Genomic DNA, 27,708 nt, shown 5'->3' with positions numbered 1-27,708 from the left:
GAGCGGGGACACTGAACGTCAGAAGCACCTTGCCAGCACATCATCTCGAGCCACGTACAAGACGACCCAGAACGAATTGATCAAGTGCTGTGGAGAAGAGGTTCTTGCTACCCTTATTCAGTGGGTGCACGAGTCGAGCGTCTACAGCATTATGTTCGACGAAACAACCGATGTATCTCACACGTCGCAGCTAAGTCTTGCTCTGCGCTATGTACACGAGAACGCTGTACGAGAGGACTTTTTCCAATTTGTTGACCCTCGCAATGACAGCCATGCTGTCGACGCCAACGTAACTGAGCCTATCCTGACAGGAAGAGTACTTGGTGAGCGGGTTCTGAAGATGCTGAAGGACCTACAATTCGACTTGGGCAGGTGCGTCGGCATAGCTAGAGATGGATGCAGCCTCATGGTGTCAGAGCTGCGTTGCGCCGTGTCAGAAATTAAGCGGTGTGCCACAAAAGCAGTTCACTCTCCGTGTTTTAACCACGCACTCAACTTGTCGATCTCGAAGTCATCGTGCGTTCAAGCCGTTAGGAACGCGGTGGCGGTTATGAAGGAGGTAATTTCCTTCTTCACTGCCTCACCAAAACGAAACAGTGTATTAAAGAACACACTTGGCTACCAGCTGAAAAGCCTTTGCGAGACGAGATGGGTGGAGCGACATTCGTGGCGAAACCTCTTGACGCCGTCGCCAACTGGAAGGAGCTTCAAAGCGCTGCAAATGGAAGGACGCTCCGCGTCGCCGTTGGCGATGGTGAGTTCATAATGGCGATAGTTTGCCTCTCGGACCTTTTGGCTCACACGCTTCTGTTGAGTCGTCTCTACCAGAAGGAGTGCGTTGATGTGCATACAGCAAGGAATACGCTGACAGACACTGTAGCTGCCCTCACTGCTCAAAGGCGTGACAGTGAAGAGGCGTTCACACCTCTCTACGAGAAAGCCGTCGCGCTCGCGGACGAACTTGAAACAGAGCTGCGGCTCCCTCGCATCACGAAGAGACAGTCATACAGGTCTAACACTCCAGCGTTTGATCCAGAGAGCTTCTTCAGGACATCAGTGTATATTCCTCTACTGGATAATGTGTTGGCAGACCTGAAATGGAGATTCAATGATGATACTTTTGGAGTTTGTGAGCTCTTCCTATTTTTGCCATCCCAGCTGCTGAGTACCATAGCATCAGAATACGAAGCAAAAGTAGTCAAGCAGATTACCCAGCGGTAAGGATCGCTCATAAGGCACGGTCCAATAAGTGCTAGTGTTATTGCAGCAGAACTGCGGCTATGGCGGGAAAAGTGGAAGCGTGAAAGAGAACAAGGAGCCGACATCCCTGCGACTGCTGTTGACGCATTCTGCATGTGCGACGTCGACATATTTCCTTCGATCAAAGCACTACTACAAATACTGGCCACTCTCCCTGTCAGCGTCGCCAGCGCCGAAAGATCCTTCTCTAAGCTCCGCCGCTTAAAGACATGGCTGCGATCATAGACGAGTGAGACACGCCTGACCGGCCTCGCCTTGCTACATACGCACAGAGACATCCCTGTTGACTGTGAAAAAGTTATTGATCGCTTCGCCAACGGAAATCGTGGACGACGGAGGTTGGAATTTGTGTTGTAGCATTGGATTGCTCACATTAGAACTTTCAGTAGAAGTTTCCAAATCTACCAACAAGCCGTCGTGGTGCTCTAGCTGCACATATTTCTGTGGCATTGTTTCTGCAGTCTCGTACATGAACTCCCACTGTATCTGCAGTAATGCTTGGTTATAAATGGGTCATTCACTTTTGAAGTGCAGGTATGTGCTCATCATTATGACCCCGGAAATATCCAAGAATTAGTGGAATTCTGGTGACCACGTGGAAAGAGGGAAAATGATTGGACGTCAACCGGCTCATTTAATATGGTGCCGGTGCACCGGAAAGCGCCTTGCCTGTTTACTGTGATCGGGATAATGTAAATACTTGTATAAAGAGACCGTTCTTTCTCACATCAACTTGTCCTGATGACTGCCCGGCACGACACCAACCCGTGTTCGCACCGGCCACGCAACCCGATTCCTAACAAAGGCTTAGCACAGCAAAATGTGCCTACATCTGAAGTGTGGTAGCCGGATATTTGTAGTATTTCTTGAAATTCATTAAGATTAGAAAACTGATTACAACAAATGAGTAGAACCACTGTGAGCAAAAATTAACAGTATTTATGCTCTGACGGGGTTCCTTTGATAATAGTAACTACTAAAAACAAGTCACCCTCCCCCTCTTCATTTGTACTTCAAGTGACCGCCCCCCCTAAAATGAGTGGCTGGATCCGCCCCTGCATATGCAAAACTTCCCGAAAATGTAGGGTTCACAACCGGGTCATGTCACACGTGAGTGGCTCACCTCTGTTTTTGCCGGCGCTGCCTCGGGTTCTGGTGACCGGCTCTCGTCCTCATCAGCATCTTCTTTCCCTTCGAGTCCACTCTGCCGCCTCTGCACAAGTTCACACATAGGACAGGTGTGTCAGGGACCAGCCACCTACACGCAAATGCTTGCAAGTAGAGTACCTTTCACTGGACCAACACAGAGTCACCAAAGGAAATGGGGCAGGCAAAGGCCAGCATAGAGAGCCTTCAGATCACCATTAAGCTCTAAAACACTCATGCCGAATACCCTTTTTTAAGGTTTCGATTATTTTTTTTAATATCATGAAAGGAATATTTGTCACCGAATAATGCTAAAAACGTAACATGCACAGGATGCCCTAGATGTTTATTTTGTGTAAAAGCATTTCAGGGAACAATAGTTCGATCAGGCAATCCGAAGCTGCATTACAACAACAAACGAATATTGTAATGCCGAGGTAATGCAGCTAGATTTGGATTCGCAGCAAACGTTTCGTTTTTGAATACAGTTTTTGAACGGTTTTGAAGCAGACGATTACAACTTTGGATTACCTTTTGCACTGTACAAGCGTACATTTGTAGCAACTGCAGACGCAGTCTATTTCCACAATCCCAATGCAACATTCCATTCAGAGATACGCACAAACCTGGCACGATGCAGAATGTTGAACATATCGGTACATTACACCTCGCCCCTAAACCTACTTTATTAAAGGTTGCCATACCAACCTTACTTACAAAAAGAATGCACATAATTGCATTAATTGAGTACATTTTACAGTAAAAAATTTGCCCGCGCTTCACTGGCTTAAAGGAGTACCGACACGAAACTTTCGCGTTACATTTTTTTTCACTGCTGTAGGTGCCTACCAGCCCAGTAATCGTAAAATGGCACCTTAGATGATTGACCACAGCATAAATAATTATTTGCAGCCTCATTTATTCGTGTCAGTTTCGGTTTCGACCACCTTAACACCGATTCGGCCACCATGACAGGACGGCACGCTTGACCATAGAGTTTCATACTAATATACACTAGAGGGAAATATGGCGCCACTGTCTAGGGGAACCATGCTTTGGCGAACGTTCTGTCATGTACCGGGCATAGAGTTTCTTACAGTAAACACTAGAGAGGAATCTGGCGCTAGCGTCTATGCGGCTCACATCAAGGTCGTCTGTGTCGTCATGGACCGCCATTATACATCGCGCTCGCCTTAGTTTCATCATTGGCTTGGATTGAAACGTTTTAGTGACCGCAAATTTAAGCAAAGTGCCACAAAAACGCGAAGAATAGTGTTTAATTATGTAAGTGAAAAATAAAAACAGGCTGTTTTAAAACTAAGGAAAAAGGAAGTAAAGCATATTTTTGCCGGAACGGTTGTGCCTGCTATTCCGCAGGCCAAGGTTGTAGTTACGAACAATGTTATTATTTGGGGGGTAACTCATTAGAGAATGTGATTTTAATAATTTTACCATTATTTCAAAAAATACGTTCTTTGAAGAGTTTCGAAAGTTTTTTGAGCGTGCCTATGAAAACGTTGCCTTCGTGGTGAACCGGTGTACCGCGACCGCCAGCTAGTTGAACAAGAAAAAAGAAAACGTGGCGTTAAACAGTCGTGGACCATGACAGGATAGGACGCATACAAGCACCCGTATCTGCCGTATCTTGTCTTCGTCGAAGTAAGTTTTGTTTCTTTTTTTCGTCGGCTACAAATTTCGCGGCGGCATATTACCCGCTCAGTCATACGTCCTTCGACTGCGGCATGAGCAACGTCAGGTGCGATCACGCATTGCCTGCTGTTTCACTGAACACGGCTACCACAGAAACGGGAGGATTTCGGCTTCCTTGTAGCTCGTAAACGTGTGAATGCATAGTGAAGAAAGCAAATCCCAAAAACCGCTTAAGAATCTGCAGTTGTCAAGCCAAGCCCAAGCCAAAAAGGATGTCATCCCATGAACCCCCACGACGACATGGCTTACGAGGCGCAGTTTCCTCTCTAGTATACTTACTAAGAAACTCTATGGTACCGGGCAGGCACGTACGTTCCACTTGTCCTTGGCATGGCTCATGAAAAGGCTGAAAAGTTGGCTCTGGTGTGAGCCAGCGCACCGACTACTAGCGACACCTGCCCGACACATCAGAAGCCAGCGCCGCAAGCGCACAGACTACGGCGACACCTGCCTGCCACATCGAAAGCGAGCACGAATCCGAGCAGAGCGAGTGTGCGGCGCGCGGCCGGCGGTAGTAGCTTGAGAGGCTCCTCGAGGCGTCTTGCCTCGCTAATAAAGTTAGTTTTCTGCCTTAGAGTGCCTTGGTCGCGTCTCGGGCCCTCGCTGGCCCGCGTCGCCCCTCGAAGTTTCGTCGCCCAGCGCTCCCTCCGTGTGCAGGTGCTACCGCCCACTTCGCCGGAGCCATTTCGCGCTTCGCCCTGTGTTTCGCCGACTGTCGTGTTGGCGCCTGCCCGCCCGATGAAGTAACCTGCCTCCAGTGCCCAAACCGTTCGCCCTACTCGCCCTCTCGTCTCGTAACCAGTTTGCTGCCTTGTACCGCCATGCCGCTCGTGAATTGGAACGAGGCTACGCCAGAGGACCTCGCAGGCTTTACAGCAGATTATCTCCGTGAAGAGTTGGCTCGCCGAAATCTGGACGCTACCGGGCCGAAGGAAGAAGTAATAAACCGCCTTATCGCCGACATCGCTGAAAACCGCTCAGCCACGCCCACTTCCCCAGACTCCGCGGCGTCCACCCAGCGCCCTGACACAGCACCGCCTCCGCCGAGCTCCGATGCAGCACAAACTACCGAGTTGCTGACAGGTTTACTTCAGCAGCTCCTTCATGTGTCGCAACGCGCTGCAGTCCCTGTTCAAGTCACAACTCTTCCAGACCTGTCCGCATCGCTTCTTACTTACAGTGGGGACGGCGGCATTTCAGCGTCCCACTGGATTGAAGAGTTGGAGCGAACTCAAAACCTTGCTTCGTGGCAGCCTTCAACACTACTCGCCGTCGCCATGGGCAAACTTCGTGGAGCGGCCGCTGATTGGAAAGCCGTCATTGGCCGTCAATGCCCGACGTGGGAAACGTTCAGGCAAGCGTTCCTAGATCAATTCAGCGCCAAGCAGACCTTGCTGCAGTGGCAACAAGCAGTTACTTGTCGCGTGCAAGCACACGAAGAGAATCTTGTCAACTACTCTCTGGCAAAGCTGAAGCTCATCTCTGGATGCCCAGTCACTCTCTCGGACACTCAGCGCATAGAGTACGCCCTTCAAGGCATTGCCGACTCGAACCTGGCCACTACTATAGCAGCACAACGCCCAGCGACCGTCGCAGCATATATGGACATTGTCACTCAGCTTGATCAAACACTGAGCCATTCGGCCATTCCATTTTCACGCCCAGGGTATCTAAACGCCACACCACCCACTCCAAGCCTACAGTCGCCTTCCCGCAACTCAGCGTACATGAATCCTCAGGCTGTGTCAGACAGAACGAGCCGGCCACAGCGAATTTCAGCCCTGCCACCAGACCAACAAGAGTTCCGATACCACACCATCTCCGCTAAACATGGTGCTCCTGCCTACCGTCCTGGACAGAACTTGGCCGAAGCTGTGTGCTTCCAATGCCGCCAAAAAGGACATCTCGCATCCAAGTGTCCATCTAGAGCTACCGCTCCAACGTCTAGTACACATTCTTCCCCAGCTCTCCACAGTACCCCTTCGGAAACCCTCGATGGATCACTGGTCCAGTGTGCCCTTGTTACCACCACAATTGCTGGGATTGGTCAAGTGGATGCATTTCCCGACAGTGGATCGAAAGTGACGCTTGTTTCCCGCTGCCTGGTCAGCTCTTTGCCCCTCTTGCCCTGGACTAGACCCCCTCTAGTCGTCGTCGGTGGAAAAACAGTAGCTCCAGCTGGTGCCGTATGTTTGAAGGTTTCTGTCGGACCTATCACCGCCTTGGTTGAAGCAGCCGCCCTCCATAATAATGCTGTGCCACTTATATTAGGTGAAGACTGGTTTTCTGCAAGCCATGCACAATTGGTGTTTCAGCCACCCACGCCAACTGAAATTCGCCACGCACCCACAGGAACGATTGTTCGGTGCCATGAACGACTGTTGCCCAGGATGTCGAACGCTGTTATGATCCAGGGGCCCTCTTTCAATCACCATATGCCTGGACATCACAGATCAGCAGGCCTCCATCGTTTGCCACTCCCAGGACCAGAAGAGCAGCCGTGGTTACCACTATCTTGCCAAGATAATGTTCCAAACACCTACAGCCCCTCTCCGGCATGCAAGCAAGCTGCTTCTCCAATAGTTGAGCAGAAAGGCAGCCAGTCCAAAAGCAAGTTGAGCAAAAGTCGCAGCAGCAACAGCACAAGTGGCAGTTCCCGCAAGCCCTCGTCCTCATCGAGCAGTAAAGCGCACAAGAGCAGTTCAAGAAACAAGGAGCGGCACAAAGATCCACCCCAGGAGAAAAACAAGTCATGTGACGCCAAACCTTCATCTGCAGGAGATCTTGAGCACAATGCAGAGCACAAGCCACCCGAACTAAAGCAGTTGGAAGCCAAAATTACAGAGCCAAAATTGTCTGAGGCCAAAAGTTCATCGTCAGAAACTGATTCAAGGCGAGCAGAAGCACCGAGACAAGTCGAAGGACAAAAGCTACAAAAAGCGTTCCTCCAAGGGGCACAGTTCTCAAAAAGAAGCAGCATTGAAAGTCTATTCGCTTCCACCGCCAGCGCACGCAGAACCCGCCTCCGCAAAACCTTCAATGAGCAGCTCCGTGCTACGTCGTCCACCATCGTCGCCGCCTCCCCCTTCCAACAAACCGCGAAAGCAGAAGTCGGGAACGGAAGAAAAAGGAGTCTTTCAAATCGCATCAGCCCAAGAATTCGCCCAAAAAGCCCCGGTGTCAGCAAAGCAGAAGCCACCACCAGAACCCTCGGAACGGAAGTTACGGCCAGAGCCTCTGGAGTGGAAGCTGCCAGCGGAGCCCCTGGAGCGGAAGCCTCCCGAACCCCCAAGCGCTCCATGGACTATTCCCTCTAGCAGTGAAGGCAGCAAGCAGTGCCACCTCCGTGACCAAAGGGACTTGGTCCAACAGAGAGGAGCCGGATGTGAGCCAGCGCACCGACTACTAGCGACACCTGCCCGACACATCAGAAGCCAGCGCCGCAAGCGCACAGACTACGGCGACACCTGCCTGCCACATCGAAAGCGAGCACGAATCCGAGCAGAGCGAGTGTGCGGCGCGCGGCCGGCGGTAGTAGCTTGAGAGGCTCCTCGAGGCGTCTTGCCTCGCTAATAAAGTTAGTTTTCTGCCTTAGAGTGCCTTGGTCGCGTCTCGGGCCCTCGCTGGCCCGCGTCGCCCCTCACACTGGTTGCAAAAAAGCAACAGTGTTACTGTAGAAGCGTCATCAAATTTGTTTTGTTATTATAAAATTGAACCTCCGAAAAGATTAATTTGTCAGTGATTATGCAGAAGCTTCATGCACGATGAACAAGAAAAAAATGTTACCTTTTTTTGTTGCTTTTGGCTTCAAGACAAAAAAGAAGCCATATGGCTAACTAAGCCAAGTAGGCAAGGAACGTCGCTAGTGGCAATGGCGCCACACCGCCGATGGCGGCCCGCGACTGCGGCGACAGATTTCCCTCTAGTATATATTTAATATGTATTAGTATGAAAATCTCTACTCTTGACATCACCGTTCTCATCGCACAACGGCCAGTCTGGACAGGAGGGCTAGAGTGAGCGAGCGTGTCCAGACCAATTGTGGTCGCACGTTCCCAGACCGCACGAGATCAGTCCCAAAACTGTGACATGATGCATAAGGCTGAGCACTTTGATTATGTCATGGGAACCCTGACATCACCACTTCAGGGCGAGGAGCATGGCGCAGCACTGAACACGTCCTGCTGATGCCGATGTCGCAAGGGTACTGAGCCTTCTCGTGTGTGCAAAGTTTAAAATTGATTTAAAATATGTTATAGCGAACGCTTGCCGTTGAAACTTCCTGTGGGGCATCTCCATACACAAAGGAAGCTTTTTAGATAGCTATCTCAGCTTTCCAATTTCGTATCAGTGCTTCTTTAAAATCGTGAAGAATAATGTTGACGGAGCCACGAAGACAAAATGCAAGCTTGGTTCATTCGAAAGATTGCCTCGTTAGAATAACACTTGCACCAATTTTAGCAAAAACTTCACTAAAATAGGTTATATAATTAGAAGAACAGACAACAGCCAAGCGACACCCTAGCTACTTTTCTGCACTCAACTCATGGCATATTATGGGCCGGTCGTTGCGATTGGCTGAGGCTGACAAAACCCAAAGCAAATTAAATGCAAAAAGCATGCAGAATGGGCTATTTGCACCTCACTTTAGTGCACATCCTTTTGTACAGCAGTAAGAATAATAGGGCAAACAATGTAAGTTACGACTGAACACAAACATAGAAGCACGAGTACATAGAGCGCGCACTATGCTGGCCGAGGCTCCACAGCCGTTGGCCACATTGGGCTTGTCTGACACGACACTGGCCAATTGGCATGAGCGGCATCACCACTTACGTGACCCGGTATGCCGGGCATACTCAGTCTTTCACAAACGATTACGATCAACCATAACATTAGCAAGCCAGGTACAAATCCGGCCAAAAACAGAGCAAGTGCAGACAGTGGTCATTGCTGTTGTTCTTTTGTCGCTCTTTCTTACGAGGCATAATCTTTTCGCAAACAACTTCTGGTGAAGGTGGTGCCAAGAGTGCCTGTTGGAGCTGAGATCAGCACACCTGAGCAAGCCTACAGTGTCAAGTGGCCTACAAGCTGGTGACTTGGTGCCTTCGTCTACGTATGGCCCTGACGCTTCGCCCTTCTTGTCTCTTGCGTTCGCTGCAGCTCCTTACAATAAAATACATCAGTGGTCTCCAAACGGTGCTGTGGTGCCACCTATGAAGGCAGACAGTAAACAGACAAAAAAATACACCTTTCACTGTTCACAGCAACCTCAGTAAACATACTAACTTCCATTTCATGTACCTTTCCCTGAAAACGTCCTCGCGGACTTCAGGAAACAAACATTTCAGTGGGAGAATTAAAATATTGGCTCAAAATGTTTAATTTCTCCATAAATAAACATAACTTGCTACCAGAAAAAAAGCACTGGGGGCACTATAAAACACCAAATCTTTTGTATAAAACAAATTTTGTATTTTGTCTCTATGGCCCCTTTACAGCAAAGCTGCCTGGCATTGCCTAATTGCAAGGCTAAGCTTTACACAACTTCTCAAAGCCAGCAGATAGATTTGCACAAGCTGAGACTGGATTTGTCTGACGATGCCATGCCCATTCACACGCAAACTCTCGCTGGCGCTCCCAATGGGTGGCTTCTTCCGGTGAGCATGCGACTTCACCTATTTTATGAACACTCCAGGAATGACTGCCAAGCGCACTCCTCTATTGCTTGCATTAACTGGTGAGGCACGCATGCAGGCAACCATGTGAGTGCACCATCAACTGGTTACGTCGGGCTCCGCGGGATGGCGGTACTGGTCCATGCTAAGCACATGATGTGTGTTGAACGTTCCAAACTCTACCTCGCCGAACGCAAAGTAAGGCCTCGACTACAACGTTAGTGCAATTAATAACACCTCTGTTGATGCCACCGTTGAGAATTGGGCTGAAACGGAGCAGACGATGCACGCCAGTGTTTTTTCTTCAGCGTTCGGGCGCAGTGGCACAAGCCTCACCATGTCTGTGGCACAGCGGCCATGTCCGCAGCCATTTCCAGTGTTGCCAAGCGAAGAAATTGACAGCTAAACCTTTCAACAAATACCAGCTATACTTCGTTTCATACATAGCGTGCAACACTGCCAAGGCTAGAGCGCATGACTGGGTGCTTCCTGCGACGAGGAAAGTAGGGCACAAGGCTGCCCTACCAACCCCACCACCTCCAACGCATGCGCCGCTGAGTCGTGTTAGGCTACATGACTCGTCATGCGCCCGGCGAAGAGGAATGCCGCATTCGCCGTGAATGAAATCAAGGCCAGGCCTCCTCCTGTGAGCGCTGCACAGGACTGAACAGCTGTGAGCCGTGGTCGGCAACACAGCTACATCAAAAGTTAGCCAGGCAAAACCAAGACTGAACCAGACTGAGCCAAGCTTTTGCTTTGTGTATTCGAGGTTAGCTGAGCTAAACCGCAGCCATGTTTTTGCTGCGGACTACTTGCGTAGCTTCCACTGTGTTTTGGTGCTTGGCACTTGCTCTATCCCTCGCTACGCTATGCCCTCTCCACATCGCTGCGCCCGTCACTACGCTGCCACTACGCCTTGTCCCATCAAAGCCTCGACCAAGAACAGCCTTGTTGTTTAAAAAAGAGCGCAGGATTCGAACAAAACATTATCACTGCTGGGGCATTAAAACCTGCGATTCTACCCCTAGACTACTGAGGCTGCACAACGTAGTGCTTTTAATGATGATGTGATTTTTCGGAAAAGATTCTTCTTCGTCGTCATCATCTTGGCTGCAATTGCTATCGCCATTGTTCCACCCTTTTTGTGAAGGTCTTCTCCACTGCTTGGTGTTACAAAGTAACGTGGCAACATATACCTTTAACATTATTTCACATTTTCTTTCTCCTACACAACAAAGTGGGAAAATCTCTGGACAGGAACTGAAAGCATGAGCAAAGTAGCTTGATGGTATATATATATAGGGTTGTTTGTTTTCAGGTAAAGCACCCTGAAGATGTCTCAGGAGAATCGGGTTAAACCCGATTTCTGCCCGAATGGACTCGTTCAAAGTAGCTATATGCACAATTGTGCGCTGACGGTCTGCCGTTCTCAACCAGTACTTGCTGGAAGGAAGCCCCACAAACGCAACTTCACAACTCATTCAGTTCCCAAAAGAACACGAGGAGTGTTCTAAGTGAACCAGTAGATGGCACTGGGTGCGCCGGATTGTGCATATCCGGCAACGAAATGTCACAGTACCGACGCAGTGCAGACCGTACATACCAGGATAGGCGTGGGCGCCAACTGAGCCGCCTCCTCTTCGTCCTCGTCCTTGCGGGAGTGTCTTTCGTCGTCGCCTCCCGCACCGCCAGAGGCGCCGTCCTCACTGCCCTGCTGCTGCCCGGTGGTGGCCGGGTTAAGCGGCGGGTTCCGCAGCCGGATTACGTTGGCACTGTCCCCGCGGACCTCGATGCCCCGGTCTCGGTACCACTGCTCGCCGTCGGCGGTGAGCACGAGCAGGCGCGTCTCGTCGGGCACGGCGCGGATGCGCTCCACGATGTCCCGGTGCGCCTCGTTCTGCACGTTCACGCCGTTCACCTCGACGATGCGGTCGCCCTCGCGCAGCCCGGCGTGTTCGGCGGGGCTGCCCGCGTCGATTTTGCCGACGTACTGGCCCCGCCGGTCCTTCTCGGCGTGCAGGTTGAAGCCGTAGCCCTCGAAGTCACTCCACTTGGTCATGTGGCACAGCCGCGGCTCAGGGGCGTCTGCCGGAAGCTCCCCGTCAACCGCGCCCTCGTTTGGGGCGGACGTCGGAGCCTCAACCGCCGTGGGCTCATCTGGTTTATCCTGCGTGGAACGTGAAAAGTGCGATGGTATCAGAAGTAACAGGGGCGTGCGAAATCGATGGCTGGACGGAATAACGTCTGGTTAGGTAGCACTTTTTTTTTACGTGCATTAATTGTCACTGATCTGCATTTTACCGTAAAACGTCCGAACATTAACTCAATTCAATTCCATTATTTTTTTTTTCCTGGAGCAACTGTTTGGCTTACCGGCTACAAGCTGCTTTGGAACAAGTCACGAGCCGTTTCCGTGATTTTTTTGGTCTGGATATATGCTTAATTATTGCAGCAACGCAAACTACGTGAGAAAAGGCAGACGACGCATTCATAGCAATTTGTCCTTTCAAAATTCGCGCCCCCGTTGACATCCGGGCCTGTCGCTTAGGCGGAGTGACACCGTACATTAACAATACTTTCAAAGTGTTTCTATGGCGCCTAGAATATAGCATTTCTAAGTTAGAAAACGCAAACGCGCAGTTTCGATAAACTCGGGTATACGAAATTATGCATTGCTGAAAAAGAGAAATACATGCCTGGCTAGAACACGAGCAAAATACATTCTTTTGAACGATATTGAACTATTGAACTAGTTGAACGCAAGTTGTATTGCACTGTGAGCGCTCACATCGACCGCCATAAACACGCATGCGCCGCGGCTCTCCCCACTTGTCGCGACGGGCTTTCCCGCAATTCACCAGCGATATGCGGCTAAGCGACAAAGAGATACGCCAGAGATAAGGTCGCCCCTCATCTGTTTGGCACTTCTGCTGCTCTTGACGCATCATGTTGACGTGTTCGCCTAAAGCCTGCCCTAGGTAACACCCTCTAGACACGAAGGCACAGCTGTCTACTGACACAGCCCCAATGAAATTACGCGCAAAATTGTGTATATATAGAACAATACATTGACCTTTAAAGGGCGATAATCTTGACCTTCACCCTCCTACAAAACCACGATAATGTTTTCGGACAAACGGAGTCGACACTGCGTGGTGCGTAACTATAGTTTGCCAAGCGAACACATTTATTATCACGCACCTGTGTCAATTTCGATTTCAACTCTTTTGATAGGTTGCACGTTAGACATGAAATACACTTCGCGAAACACATATTTAAGATTCTTGTGAGTTTGCTTTGAAACTAGAACTCGTGCGTTGTCAGTGCAGAAAAAGCTCGGGCCCGCGCATACGGAGTTGAAGAGAGGATGACAGCACATAGGGCATGTCTGACTAATTAGAATAATTTTTATGCCCTGCGTTAGGTTTTTTTTTTTTTTTTTTTTGAAGGGCTGAAATGAAAGTTCGTTGAATATAGCTCGCCAGAATACATAACACAAAAACGGTTGTCGTGAGATCATTCTTCAAACGGTGCACCATTCCGAGTGAAGCGTCCTTGATGTTGAATCATGTTATGAGCGATCGACGCCTTTGTCGTACGCGACGTCGTCGTTTTCCTCACTTCCGCGGAAGAAATGCGGCCCTAGTATGTGCTGCAAGTTCTTGCTCCGTGTGGTCTATCCGAAGAGCTTGTGTCGGCACTGCCCGTGTATCGCACTTGTCTCATAGCAGAGGGCGCATATATCTCGCCGCGTAGGAGCCGCGTACACGTTCACATGTGACAAGCCGTGAACGGTTGCGGATGTTCCGCGCATGCGTTCAGCTATTTGTAAGGCGGGTGCGAAGTTTCTTATGCTTATGACGTCATTATGCTCTATTCTAGTGATTCTAGTGAACCACAAGCTTAACGAGAGGTCTGCGTTCGGGCTCGCACTCGGGACCCCCATATCTGTGCTTGCTGTATGTGAAGCTTTCTGACCACTAGACAGAAACCAGGTGACTTTGTTAAGTAAAGGGCAACCAGTTCGCGGAAACAAGCAAAGCCCGTACGTCCGTTACATCACCCCCTTTCCCTTTTACATCATTTTAAAAATTCCGTGTCCCCCCCCCTTCCCTACCCCACCCAAGAAAAAACGAAAAATGAAGTGGAGAACAATACCCGCTCCAGCAAGGCTACGGCAGGTTTAAAGCCAATATAAAATAAATGAAAGGGGCTAGAAGCCAAAGATTTTTAAAAAAGAAAAGCCAATTTGCAGGGTAAAAAAAACTACTTTTCACATTTCATATGCTCGGGCAGCAGATACACGGAGCGTGAGAAGAGAGTCGGCAATCAAGGATGTGATTGAAAGTAAAAGAAAAACAGGTAGCAAAATGTCCCAATTGTGAAGTGCAGTAGAAAAAAATGTGGTTAACAGCGTGGAAAAAGAAAGAAAGGACCGAATAGGGAGCAGTGGAAAAAACAAATACAGAAGGTGCTTCAATTATAAGAGTTCGCCACAAACGTCCGCTCAGGAGATAGCTGTAATAAAATTAAAGTCTAGTTGGAGTATTTCCGTTCACGAGAATACCTAACTTCCAGCTTCACCCCACTAGGCACTGTCGATGCAAGCGCCCGGACCATCCCGAATGGCACTAACGCTTTCTTAGACGCAGTAAACTAAGAAAGCGTGTCATGACTAAACAGAAACCAGGTGAATTTGCTTAGTAAAGGGCAACCAGTTTGCGGAGCAGACTAAGCCGTCCGTTACATCACCCCCTTTTCCTTATACCTCACATCGTGGGCAGATCCAATTTTTACTAAAATGCAGCTTCCTCTTTCGTTAACCTGCCACATGTGACACACCAGACGGCCGCCTCGATGCGAGCTTGCGGCGGGCGTAAGAAAGTTCCCCACACACACTGCTCACTCGCCACGACACCCTTCGGCTGTTTTCCTTATCGCAACCGTCCGAGCGGAAATCTCGGCGGGCAATAAGGGCGTCTGACTCATTGTTTCGCTCTGAGCGAACGCCTTGAGGCTCCCTGCGAGTTACGACACTAAATGGAAGTCCTTGAGCAGCGAACCACTAGGCGCTTTTACACGAGGTGGCACCGCGGTCTTCAGTTTCGGCCGCCCCAGTTTAGAGCGGCGACATAAAATAAAAATTCATTCATCTCCACGAAGTGAATCATGGCGAGTGGGCGAAGCACTGGTGATCGTTCTTACCGTAAATCACCCGTGAGAGTGCTTACTGCTGCTAAAACGATTTCCAATCCAATACAATTCAATTTAATACAATCCATTTCAATCCAATCCAAATCCAATTCAATCCAATCCAATGCTCCTCGCGCATGCGCGGAACGGCTCTCCAGGAGCACACGCTCTCTCTAACCTTTTGTGAACCTTTTGTTCACAGATGTTTCGATTTACAGGGTGCTGTGCCGTGAGCACGGACGCCAGACAAGCCTCGGCCTTAAGGTGCCTCGCCCCTAAAATAAATAAAAGAAACAGCAGCCGGTCTCGAGTGAAATTACCAGCGTCCGTCAAGAAGCGCGCTTCAGCCGGTAGCTTGACGCGTATCAATTACAACGCGCAATTACCGCCATCATTCTTGTTCGAGCGCTCTACAAAGGGGCTATCCGCCGCTTGGAGGCCCATCTAAGGAATTACCCGCACGCTTTTTTTTTTCTGACTATAAGCGGTTTCACGCGAGCTATTTATATTTCTAAAGTGCCGTGTGCATTCGCTGGAAGATATCGGAAGTGCGTTGACTCCGTTCGGCCGCCCTACACAAACGAGTCGAAGCGGGTGAAGGATCGGCCGAAGAACAGACAAGCGGGTGATATGTCGTAACACTGAATTATTACCTAATGCGGAATAAATACGCGGGGAAGGCGAATCAGGCGTAAACAAACTATATAAATTGCAGCTTGAGATCGGACGAGAACCGGCGTAGCATGGTATGGCCGATGTCCAAAAAAAAAATTTCGCCCACCTCCCCGCGAGGGGAACCCTTTGTAGATGCGACGCATCGTGGGGTTCACTTGGTGTTTCCGTTGGATTGAGTCTGAAATCGCGTGAAACGTGTCGGGAACGCGTATGATTATTATGTTTTATGATTATTATTATGTTTTATTGGCCAATCTTGGTCAATCTCTCTAAGGGGTATGCTTGGGGCTTCGCTGTCCGACCTTTACTCCATCATTGTTGCTGTAAGTGGGAGCTTCTTTTCTTTTATTGCGAGTGTTAATCATTGCCCCATCATGCGTTGTATCAGTAGCATCGTGACGTAGTTTGAATTAGTCAAGGATATAAGGCGCGTTCGTAGCATTTGATTCTTTCTTGGTTTTGTGGCGCAGTGGGAAGAGCACCATGTACCTCGCGTTCCGCCCACAGGGTCGTGGGATCGAAACCGGGCGCCGCTGACTATTATTTTTTTTATATAGTGTAGGGGGAGGGGCGTGGACGGACAACGCCGTATGGAGGGACAAGGCGAGTGAATGAGATGCATTCGCATCTAAAATGCAACTTGTAAGTGTGTAGTTGCATCCCCCACTTCACTAAACGTCGAACTGATTAACAGAAGCAAGACTGACTCGTAGTGTTCCGTACATGGCATTTAACTGCTGTTACATTGGTGAAAGCGTCCCAGCTGCCGACCTTCGTCGTGTCGTGGTAGCGTGGTATGAGCGATTTGCAGTGGAGTTGCCTCCGTTTCGACGACTCAAAATGCATGGCGAGTAGGGAACAGCGACGATACAGCAAGCAGCGCACGTGCGCGCTTACAACTCTAACGGGCAGAGAAACGCTCCCAACAAGAGCCAGGGGCGCACTGTGACTCATTAGCGGAGAGACGAGCTTTTATAACCAGAAATCTCAACGGTCCACAAGCATGCAGCGTGTTGAGAACGGCCCCAAAAAGTGCAAACACAAAACACCCACCAAAAGCCCCGTGATAGAAGTCCCCGCACGCTATGCCGGTGAGGGTGGGAATGGAGGAGTCCAACGTACGTTAGAGTAAACCCACACACAAGCGAAATCACTTTTGAAGAGCCGGAGAGGCGATGTGTCAGACACACGCCGCCGTGAACGGCCGCTCCGGCAGGCTCCGGCATATTCGAGGTGGCAACACCGAACAGGCAGCAGCAAGTGGGCTTCCTCTCTCAGCACGAGTGCTATGCGGGAAGTATCAAGGCGCGCCGTCGCGCAATGCGCTGTCGAAGTCCGCGCGCCGCGTCAACACCCGCACACACACACAGTCGGTTGGTAACACTGCTTTGCCGCATTCTATCTGGGCCTCTGCATGCCTACTTGACCACTCACGCCATCAGAGTGACTGCCACCTCCGTGCGTAAAACCGAAATGCTCTTTTTTGTGTATCGAAATTTCGGTGTTGGTACGCGAAACAACCAGGGGCAGTGTGGGCCACGCATCCGGTGTTCAGTCGCCGTCTATTTGTAGATGATCGCACTAACACGTGCAGATTGGTTTCTTTTGCCGGTGATGGCGACTTTCCGACAACCCGGAAAACGATGCGAGAGGAGCACCCGAATGTCCAGTTTTTTTTACCATCTGAAAACGCTGTTTGCACGGAACCGCAAGCACAGAAGAAATTGGAGTCGCAAACTGTTTTTTTTTTTTTTTTTTTTTTTTGCGAAAGCACAGCAAAATGCAAGTTCTGCCGAACACATGTCCCTTTCGTACGGACCTTGCCACTGAGGCGACTCTGGCCTCCCTCTTGGGGTCATGTCCGGGTCTTCAGTCAACCCGAGCTCGCCATGAGAGGGGACTGGGCTATCACCCAGAACGACCGCCTGACCTTTGCCGCTGGACACACGGTCGCCAGCACCGGCCTTTTCTAACCTCATTGTGCAAACTGAAGTATACTCGGGTGCCTCGTCACTGCAGCCGGATATTTCCGCGCGGCGCAAGTAGTGGGTTACTGGGAACATTTTGAACATGGCGCGAGCCCTTTGCGTGCTTTTTTGAACTTCCTGCAGCGACGACAAACAAACGTGAGAAAGGGCAGACAATATCACGCATTCATAGCAATCTTCTTTCAAAACACGCGCCCATTGACCTACGGGTCCGTCGGTTAGGCGGAGTGATACCGTACATGAGCTTATTGCCGTTAATTGTTTTCGAGTATAGTCAATTTCATTTGATTATCCAGTACTCGGGAAATAGTAAGGAAATTAGCCATCGAGGAAATCCAGTCTCGGTAAGAGCGGTAGATTAACGCACCGTGCTCTAGCGAACAACAGCTTCCGAGTAATCAATATTGACGACTTCTGCAACCAAACTTGCAGCTCTAAGCAGCCAATAAGGAAGGTCGCCGACGTGGCAAGTGTAGCCAGAAATGATTGCAGCGCTAGTTTCCGTTCTCCTCCCCCTCTCTCCTCGCTATACGTCTCACTATTAACCTCCTCGCTATACGTCTCTGACCTGGACGCAAAATGGCGACAGGGAGCCTATTACGGGTTAATCGCCTCCCTAACCGATTACCCCCAGGCTGCCAACCAGGCAGGGACGTTCACACTCGACGGAAATGGTATATTTCAGGTAGGTCATCGTTCCAAGGTGGAGGAAACACGGGCGATAACTGTCCATAAACGGCTTTGAATAATCGGTTGTCGACTATCAATTAACTCGATACCGTTACGTCGAAGTCATACTATTTCAATCCTTGTACTTCGTATAGACTGTAAGAGTGCATCCCGACGTTCGCAACATCTAAGTTGCTCGGATTTGTACACCTTGGATTTGTAAACCGAAAATGTCGCTAGTTGGAAGGTATTCATCTCCACAGCTTCGGTCTCTCTTCCTCAACCGTCGTTAGTGTCTTTTCGTGCACGATGTGTTATTTGGCCCCGCGGCATCACGTGAGTGGCCCATTTCTTTGTGTAGTTAATGCCACATTTGAAAATCGGCACGAATTTTCCATTTCCTTGATTCGCGAGAGTTGGCAGCGGTATTCTGGCGGACCAACCTCTTGAAGTTAACGCCTGCAGCGGAACTTTCCATGAAGTCAGAAGATAACGCTACGGGGTGCCCAAAAAGGACGAATGGAAAACTGTGTTCATGGGGGATTTACCGGAGTTTAAAGAAAAGACGATTCTGCGAGGCGGTACGGTGAAAGCGGAGGATAACGGGAATGACGGAAGGCCGTGCACGGAAATTTCGGATTACCCCCTAATGAAACCGCTAAAATGGCATTGGCGTTACCAGTTATAGAGCTCCTTCCCCTACTTGCTTGCTGTTTGCTTGCTGTTTGCTTGTTGAAAAGTTTGTCAGGCTCGCTTGTGCGAAGTATCGCTGATTTTTCGTTTCGATTTTTTCGTGCTGGTCTCCTTCCACTTGATCAATTCCCGTATCGGGCAGATATGACGACTTCTCCATTGTGCCGATTCTGCAAAAGAAACTGAGCATCTGGGTCATTTCTTCTTTTTTTTTTTTTCCAGCGGTTCTCTAATCATCGAAGAAATCTGCTAGAGGCTCCTGCGACGCCTTGTATTGCCAACTGCCTCGAACAGTGCTTTCTCTTTTTGAGGGGCATAAAGCTGGACCACTGTCATAGGGATGGGTGTTACGTCGTTTACACCCATTCCACAGACGGCTCGAATGCCGCGCTAAAGCTATTCAGATCGGGTGGACTACATCTTTGGTATTTCTGCTCCTATCTACTTTTTTTTTTCTCTTCACCAAACTTACTAAACCCTCACCTCTCCTCATCTAATTGGTTTCCATGACTAACTTCTTTTTGGTCAATCCCACTAAGTGGGTATACGCCATTACCCGAAAGAACCAGAAAACAAGAAAAGAGGTGGAGGAAGAAGAAGAAGAAAACCGAGCGGCGACGCACGCACCGACCAGCGCGAGACTGCGCGTTCCACGGAGCCGAATAGTTGTGTACGAGCGTGACTCCGAGGCCAACCCCGGAGCTGGTAGCGAAATGCCACCTGAAAAACAGCAGGGAGGCTCGTGTCTACAAAGCAGCACGTTGACAAGATCAGCTGCTTTTCGGAGCAAAGATCTGCACCGACGACGAGGCCCTGCATGCCGCGTGCTCCGGAAGAGACTCAGACGCCCACCGCCTGTGCCGGAGCACTGCGTGTTCTTCAGAAGCCGGCCCAGATCGCTACCACAGAAGCTCGACGCAGCAGCCCTGGCTCTCGGCATCCCCGAGGTGAGGCTGCCTCGCAAAGTGCGATGGAAGGAATGGACGAAAACACGCGCGACAGGAATGGTTCGAGCTACGAGAAGCCAGAACCGGGCTCTACTGCCGAGGAAGTAGGCGCAACCCCGCCTTCCCTAGCGGAAGACAAGAAGCTGCCACTTCCCATCGAGGCGGTCGAAGCGCTGAAGCGAGCTGAATTCGCGCATCTTCAGACGATGAAGAAAGCAAGCAAGGCCCTCGACCACTGCGAGGCCTCAGAGTGGTTCAGTGGCACCAGGAGGCGGAGAAGATTCTTCGCATTGCAACGCAAGGGCCACGGCACAGAAGCCCCGGAACTTCCTGCCGGCCTGTTGCACTACTTCGTCCTGCTGTTTCAGCCCAACGCCTCCGTGCACGCGTCACCGCTGGTGTCGAGCGACGATCTGACGAGTAAGAACGGGCGCACCTGCCTAGACTTCGAGGTAGACATCCAGTTCTCTCCACTTCACGAGAACTGTGATGTAAAGGCGGACTTCTGTGCACTCATGGCCACAAGGCGAGGAGTGTTTCACAAGAAGTGTCCCAAGAAGAAAGAAAAGACGAAGACAGACGTCATCCCTAGCCAAGAAAGTAGATTGCCCATGTCTGAAGCCCCTAGAGTCAGTTCCCGGCGAAACCGGCAGTGTTGCCTCATCGTTATTTAGGCTTCTGGGATTCTTCCGTCTGAACGCGTCACCTGCGGTGAATGTGTCTTTGCTGTGACCAAGACGGCATGTTGCTCCTGCTACGAACACAGGGCTCCCGTAGACAGCCGGCGGGTTGCGTACTACAGCCTCCATGCACCGAGGACATCCGACCTTACCCGAGCGGAAAAACGGCAAAGAAGGCACCACGTCTGCACCACGCCCCTGGTGTTTGCTTGCAGAAGGCCGCCTGTTCCCTTGGTCGCCGACCGACTGGTTGAACTGACGCCGTTCAACCACGGACCGTGTGTCGCGCCATTTGTGAACCCCGAGTGCCACCCCGAAACTACACCTTGGAGATCATCGCTAAAGGAGATCGAGATTGCTGGCGCCTTGACGAACCCATTACCAGCCTCTAGGCTGGGCTGGAGCTAGATACACAATGGACCATGAAACAAGAGCGCCTCGCCCTCCCCTTTCACCAGGATCCCTCGCACAACCTCCTTCTCTTCAAACTCCGCTGAATCTCCAATAAAAACGGTTTTCTACTCGGCCTTTTTTGGCGCCCCGTAGCAATATCAGTTACCAATCCCTTCACCTAATGGTAACTCTCCCCCCTCCCTTTTTTTTTATTGTGTTGATAGCTGTGGGCAGCGAAGAAACGGTATTTTGTGTAACATAGATCGGTCGCTCCTTCAATAAAAATGACGAATTTGTCCGTACTAAACCCCCCCACCATTTTTGCAGAGAGAGAGAGAGAGAGAGAATAAGCATTTGCGAGAATAACTTCGAGCGCACTGGTGCATGATGGAGAGAGCATGCACCGGCCCGGAGGGGAGGGGGGCGTCCTCTTGCCCGCGGGATGGCTTGGTCAGCAAACTCGTGCCCTCTCTATCAGCATGCGCTGGGTCGAGAGGTCCGAACCTTCACCACTTGCTGTGGCCCTGCCTCGCCTTGAGGCCGACGAGACTGCGGCACCTTGCGGCGACGGCCCTCCGCGTAGACGACGCCTCCGCATACGCCGCATGGATACATGGGCGCCATCATCGTTCACTCCTTGACTTCATCCGCGAAGCGAAAATTTTAATTTTCATCTAATCACCATCAACTCATACCCCCATACATATGCCCAGTGGCAAAATAACCGTTCATAAAAAAAATCACGCCGGGTGCGCGGGAAAAGCAGATGAGGTGGCTATTCGAAAAGCACGTCCCCCTCCCCCGTGGCAACTCTAGCCCGAAATAGAGTGATGTGTCCCGTTCGATTAAACTCCTCGCTACGTCTGTAATCTCAACGCAAAATGGCGACAGGGTGCCTATTACGGGGTATTTGCTTCCCTAGCCGATTAACCTGTGGCTACCAACCAGGCAGGGACGTTCACACTCAGACGGAAATGGTATATTTCAGATAGGTTAACTCAACTAATTAGCACCGCTCATCGTTGCAACTATTGCGGCATAGACACGAAACTCGATCCTATCTGAGACGAAGAAACTACGGGCAATAATCGCCGGTAAACAGCTTCCAGTAATCGGTCTTCGACTACCGATTACCTCGATACCGTTACGTTGAAGTCATACTATCTATCCTTGTACTGTGTAAGGACTGCAGGAGTGCTTCCCGACCTATGCAACATCGAACTTGCTCGGATTTGTACACCTTGGATTTGTAAACCGAAAACGGCGTTAGTTGGAGGGAATTCATCGCCACGGCTTCAGTCTCTCTTCCTCAATTGTCGGCAGTGTCTTTTCGTGTGCGAGGTATTATTTGGCCCCGCGGCCGTGAGTGATATTTGTTTGTGTTACAGTTACTGCCACATTTGAAAATCGGCACAAATTTTACATTTGCTTGCTTCGCGAGAGTTGGCAGCGGTGTTGTGCAGGACCAAGCTCTTGACATTAACACCTGCAGCGAAACTTTCCATGAAGTCAGAAGATAACGCTACAGGGCACCCAAAAAAGAACGAATAGAAAACTGTGTTCATGGCGGATTTACCAGAGTTTGAAGAAAAGCAGATTCCGCGAGGGGGTATACGGTGAAAGCGGAGGATGACGGGAATGTCGGGAGGACGTCCATGGCCATTGTGGTTTACCCGCCTAATGAAACCGCGGCTATGTTGGCTGAAATGGCATTTGCTTTACCAGTTATAGAGGTGTTTCCCCTCTTTGCCTGCCTGTAGCTATCCCGCTATCGCCAATACCTGTTGGCCCATGACGCCTCCGATCACGGAGTGAACACGCCTCCTCAGCTAGAACACCTCAGCTTCTGTTGTAAAAAGGAGTTTCTGTAAAACTCGCTTCTGCGAAGTATCGTTGACCACCTCCTGCTGTGGTGTCCGCCCACTCAATACCTGGCAGATCTGACGACCCCTCCCTTTTGCCGCTTTTGCAAAAGAAACAACCTCTGGACCATATCTTCCTTTCAGGGGCGAAGCCCTTGAGGGGCTCGGGCCGTCGGCGTCTCATGTCGTCGTCGTCGTCACCGTCGTCCCATGTAGTCACGGTACTAAAACACCGGGACACTCGTTTACGCCTCGTGCTAGAACGCTTCGTGCTTCAAAGACGCGAGACTTTTACAGCTAAGCTGTATACCTCTACCCCCAACGGTTTTATGCCCGTTAGCAAAAACGCCAAGGCGCCAAGAATCCACTTATACACTGCATGCTTCGCCCCTCTCCAGGTTTCACATCGGTGGAGGTGGCCCGGATTTCTTTTTTTTTTTTTTTCCTCCGGTTCTCTAATTATCGAAGAAAGCTGCTAGAGACGCCTGCGACGCGGAACGCTGTCATTGTCTCCTCCTCTGATTTCCCCTTTTGGGAGGCTGAAAGCTGGACCACTGTTATAGGAATGGGTGGTACGCTGTTTACTCATTCATTTCGCAGACGGCTTGACTGCCGTGCTAAAGCTCTTCAGATCGGGTTGACTTTTTATTTGGTATTTCCACTCCCCTCCCCATTTTCTTTTTCCTCTTCACTATAATGACTAAACCCCTTAATTAGCTTCTCCCCTATTTTCGCCTAATTGGTTTAACGACGGAAATATTTTTTCGCCAATCCCCCACAGTGGGTATGCGCCATATTCTACGCGCCACCAATACTACCACCACTGACAATGACGGGTGAGCCGACAGTCCCCCTTGTGAGTATGTTCTTATGCCTTAAAGAACAAGAACAACAACAACAAGAATATAAAGGAGAATGAAGAGTAGAGGAAGACGAAGAAAACCGAGCGGGGACAATTTTCTGTCTAATAGAAATTTTTTTTTGTTCACAGCAAGGTCTGTCCTCTCCAGCATACAGTCAAACCCGCGGCGTTCCTCAGGGCTCTGTTTTGTCCCCAGTGCTTTTTAACGTTCTGATGAGCTCCATTCCAATACACCCACACGTTAAGCTGTACGTTCACGCCGACGACATCGCTTTCTTTGCATCAGCCAAAGACATTCACTCATTGTTCCGACGTCTTCAGACCTACCTATGCGCCCTAGAGGCTTAGCTAGATGGTCTATGCTTGAACTTGAATGTGGACAAATGTGCTCTCCTTGTCTTTCCGGTGGGTGGCCCACTCTCCATTTCAGTTATTTACCGCCAGCAAACCATTCCCCAGTTCAATTCCCTAAAATACCTAGAAATAATATACGAATACACTTTAAATTGGCGTCCGCGCATTGACTACATTGCTTCTAAGGGTGCGCGGTCTGTTTCGCTATTGAGAAGCCTTAGTCACAAGAAATTTGGTATTAATGATTTACCGAATGTACGTCCGATTAATCCTTGAGTTTGGATGTGTGCTCTTCTCAGGAAGCGCACATTACAAACTTCGACCGCTGGTAACGCTAGAACGACAAGCCCTCAGACTGTCTGGGTCTCCCACGATATGTGCCAATAAACGTTTTATACGTGAGAGCTCTAATCCCTCACTAATCTCCCGCCTGCACGCCCTCACTGTTGATGCATTCGTAAGAGTTATGGCGTCGCCAATATCCAGACCGCAGACTGCCTTTGTAACATGGCCGTCGTTGTTTTTCAGCAGCCCATGGCCCCGGTTCAAACACCCACAAGTTATATTGGTACAATCCTTACTAGATCCGTTACGTGTGGCCCTATTATCTGTTACCGCACCTAATCGTTATGCCTCATCCTTAAGTGTAGCTTTCGATGAAATTTTCCCCGGGAATGCTAAATTGCTCTCGTCGAATCTCTTATCCGGCCTTTTGCAGGATCACCTTACAGGTTTCCCTTCTCATGTCATTATTGCCACTGATGCCTCCGTCCGAAATGAGAAGGCAGGCGTGGGTATTGTTTCTCCCGATTTAGATTGGGCCTTTTACTTCCGCCTACCTGACTTCCCTCGTTCTTTTCATGCAGAATACTTGGCAATAATTCTAGCCCTTCAAAAGTTAGAGTCTGCCAAACAACATATAATAGTGATTACTGACACTCTCTCAGTTTGCACTGCTCCTTCGTCCCCAAATACACCTCCTCCACGTCGAGCCCTTAATTATTTATTGCCTACATCAGTACGAGAACTTCGTTTGGTGTGGGTGCCTGGACACGCTGGCATCTGGATTAACGAATCGGCAGATACGTTGGCGGGACTTGCATTGTATGGCCCAGTGGTGGAAATCCTGCCGCCCATACATTTCCTCACTTCGGCACGTTTTTGTAGATTAGGCCTCCTACAAAGCACGGGTGAAACTGCGTGCGTAGGTTCAGAGCTTGAGCACCTCCGGCACTCATGGAAGTGTCGGATTAGTCAATCACGAGAATGTGAAGTTAGCCTAACTAACTTTCGCTGTGGCGTACCAAAGTTAAATTATTATTTGCACCGCTGTGATCTGGGCCCCTCACCCCTTTGTGTATTTTGCAATGAATTAGAGAATATAGAACATTTTCTCCTCCACTGCCGACGGTTTGCCTCCACACGAAAAAGATATCTGGAAAACACTTAATCACTTGGCCCACCCAATCTCCGTTCCTCTAATATTGTCATTCGCGGCGAAAGTCCTGGGTTTTTGCCGCGGGGATCTTTGCCGCGCTATTCATTTCGGAATCTCGCCGTCTACCGTGCTACCACTAGATCAAGATGGTGGGCTGCTCTATAAAACACGTCAGCGCCTGTACTCACTGCCTTCCCGCTCACTGCCTCTCCTTCACTGTCGTATCTTCTTGCTTTATTTCTTTACGTACTTTTCACGGCTGTCCTGTCTATCCTTTCCTTATTCATTAGTGTTAATTTTATAGTTCTTGGTGTGTCCTCTCTGCTGCCGCACCTCATTATCTGGAAGCCTACTTATTATCTTTTTTATTCCCGTTTATATACACTTCTTTCCTAACCGAGTACTTAGTGCATTCACTTTACTTCTTTTAATCCCGAGTCCAGTTTTTTTTTTTCTCACAGTTAGCACCCCTTTCCTGGCCAATCCCCCTGAGTAGATATGAGCCATTCTTTTGGCACCAACCAACCAACTAACCAACGCACGCACCGACGAGCGCGAGACTGCGGGTTCCACGGAGCGTGACTCCGAGGCCTACCCAGGAGCTGGTGACGAAATGCCGCCTGAAGAACAGCAGGGAGGCTCGTGTCTACAAAGCAGCACGTTGACAGAAGACCAGCTGTTTTTCGGAGCAAAGATCTGCACCGACGACGAGGCCCTGTCGCGTGCTTCGGAAGAGACTCAGACGCCCACCGCCTGTGCCGGAGCACTGCGTGTTCTTCAGAGGCCGGCCCTGGACGTCACCATGGAAGCTCGATGCAGCAGGCCTAGCTCTCGGCATCCCCGAGGTGAGGCTGCTCCGCAAAGTGCGACGGAAGAAATGGACGAGAACACGCGCGACAGGGATGGTTCGAGCTACGGGAAGCCAGAATCGGGCTCTACTGCCGAGAAAGCAGGCGCAACCCCGCCTTCCGTAGCGGAAGATAAGAAGCCGCCACTTCCCATCGAGGCGGTCGAAGCGCTGGGGAGAGCTGCATTCGCGCACCTTCACACAATGCAGCAAGCAAGCAAGGCCCTCGACCACTGCGAGGCCTCAGAGTGGTTCAGTGGCACCAGGAGGCGGAGAAGATTCTTCGCATTGCAACGCAAGGGCCACGGCTCAGAAGCCCCGGAACTTCCTGCCGGCCTGTTGCACTATTTCGTCCTGCTGTTTCAGCCCAACGCCTCCGTGCACGCGTCACCGCTGGTGTCGAGCGACGATCTGACGAGTAAGAACGGGCGCACCTGCCTAGACTTCAAGGTAGACATCCCGATCTCTCCCCTTCACGAGAACTGTGATGTAAAGGCGGACATCTGTGCACTCAAGGTTACGAGGCGAGGAGTGTCCCACGACAAGATGTGTCCCACGAAGAAAGAAAAGACAAAGCCGCCATCCCTAGCCAAGAAAGTAGACCGCTCATTTCTGGAACCCCCAGACTTGGTTCCCGACGAACCCAGCAGTGTTGCCTCATCATTGAAGTACATCATAAAGAATACGCCGACCACAAGAGAAAATAAAACAATGACCTTTCGGCACCCCGAACGAGAGCCTTGTTCACACTCTGTGAACAAGGTGAGTGTGAACAAGGCTGCCGTTCGGGATGCCGAAACCTCATTGTTTTATTTTCTCTTGTGGTCGGCGTATTCTTTATGATGTACTTCAATGTCATTCCCGACCAGACGGGCGTCCTTCGAAGCCTCGATTTCTGCCTCATCATTATTTAGGCTACTGGGATTCTTCCGCCTGAACGCGTCCTCCTGCGGTGAATGTGTCGTCACTATGACGAAAACGACAGGTTGCTTCTGCTTCGAAGACAGCGCTTCCGTAGACAGCTGGCGGGTTGCGTACCACAGTCTCCAGCACAGAGGACATCCGACCTTACCCGAGCGAAAAAAACGGCAAAGAAGACGTCCACGCCCCGGATGTCTGCTTGCAGAAGGCCCCTTGTTCTTTTGGACAACTTCCGATGAGGAAGACGGGAAGTCGCCGACTGACTGGCTGAACCGGCGCCGTTGAACGTGGACGTGCTTCGAGCCTTTCGCAAACGCACACCTTTGACAACATCGCCGCAGAAGATCGAGATTGCTGGCACCGCGACGAACCCACTGCCAGCCTCCAGGATG

The 27,708-nt window shown here is 50.3% G+C and overlaps 1 protein-coding gene across 1 annotated transcript in view; it reads right to left on the bottom strand.

The window, feature by feature from the left end:
- The window catches only part of LOC144163029 (Na(+)/H(+) exchange regulatory cofactor NHE-RF2-like), a 97,421-nt gene that overhangs the window by 9,566 nt on the left and 60,147 nt on the right, over positions 1-27,708 (bottom strand). Inside the window, exons 2-3 of the mRNA XM_077693812.1 lie at positions 11,398-11,961; positions 2,384-2,473 (exon numbers count right to left, since the gene is read on the bottom strand). Coding sequence (XP_077549938.1) covers positions 2,384-2,473; positions 11,398-11,961 — 654 coding nt within the window. The remainder of the gene's footprint in view (positions 1-2,383; positions 2,474-11,397; positions 11,962-27,708) is intronic.

Source organism: Haemaphysalis longicornis, unplaced genomic scaffold (assembly GCF_048455015.1).
Source record: "Haemaphysalis longicornis isolate Haplotype H1 unplaced genomic scaffold, Haemaphysalis longicornis Haplotype H1 scaffold_12, whole genome shotgun sequence".
In the NCBI taxonomy this organism is placed as follows: domain Eukaryota; kingdom Metazoa; phylum Arthropoda; class Arachnida; order Ixodida; family Ixodidae; genus Haemaphysalis; species Haemaphysalis longicornis.
This window is presented reverse-complemented; position numbering and strand designations above follow the sequence as displayed.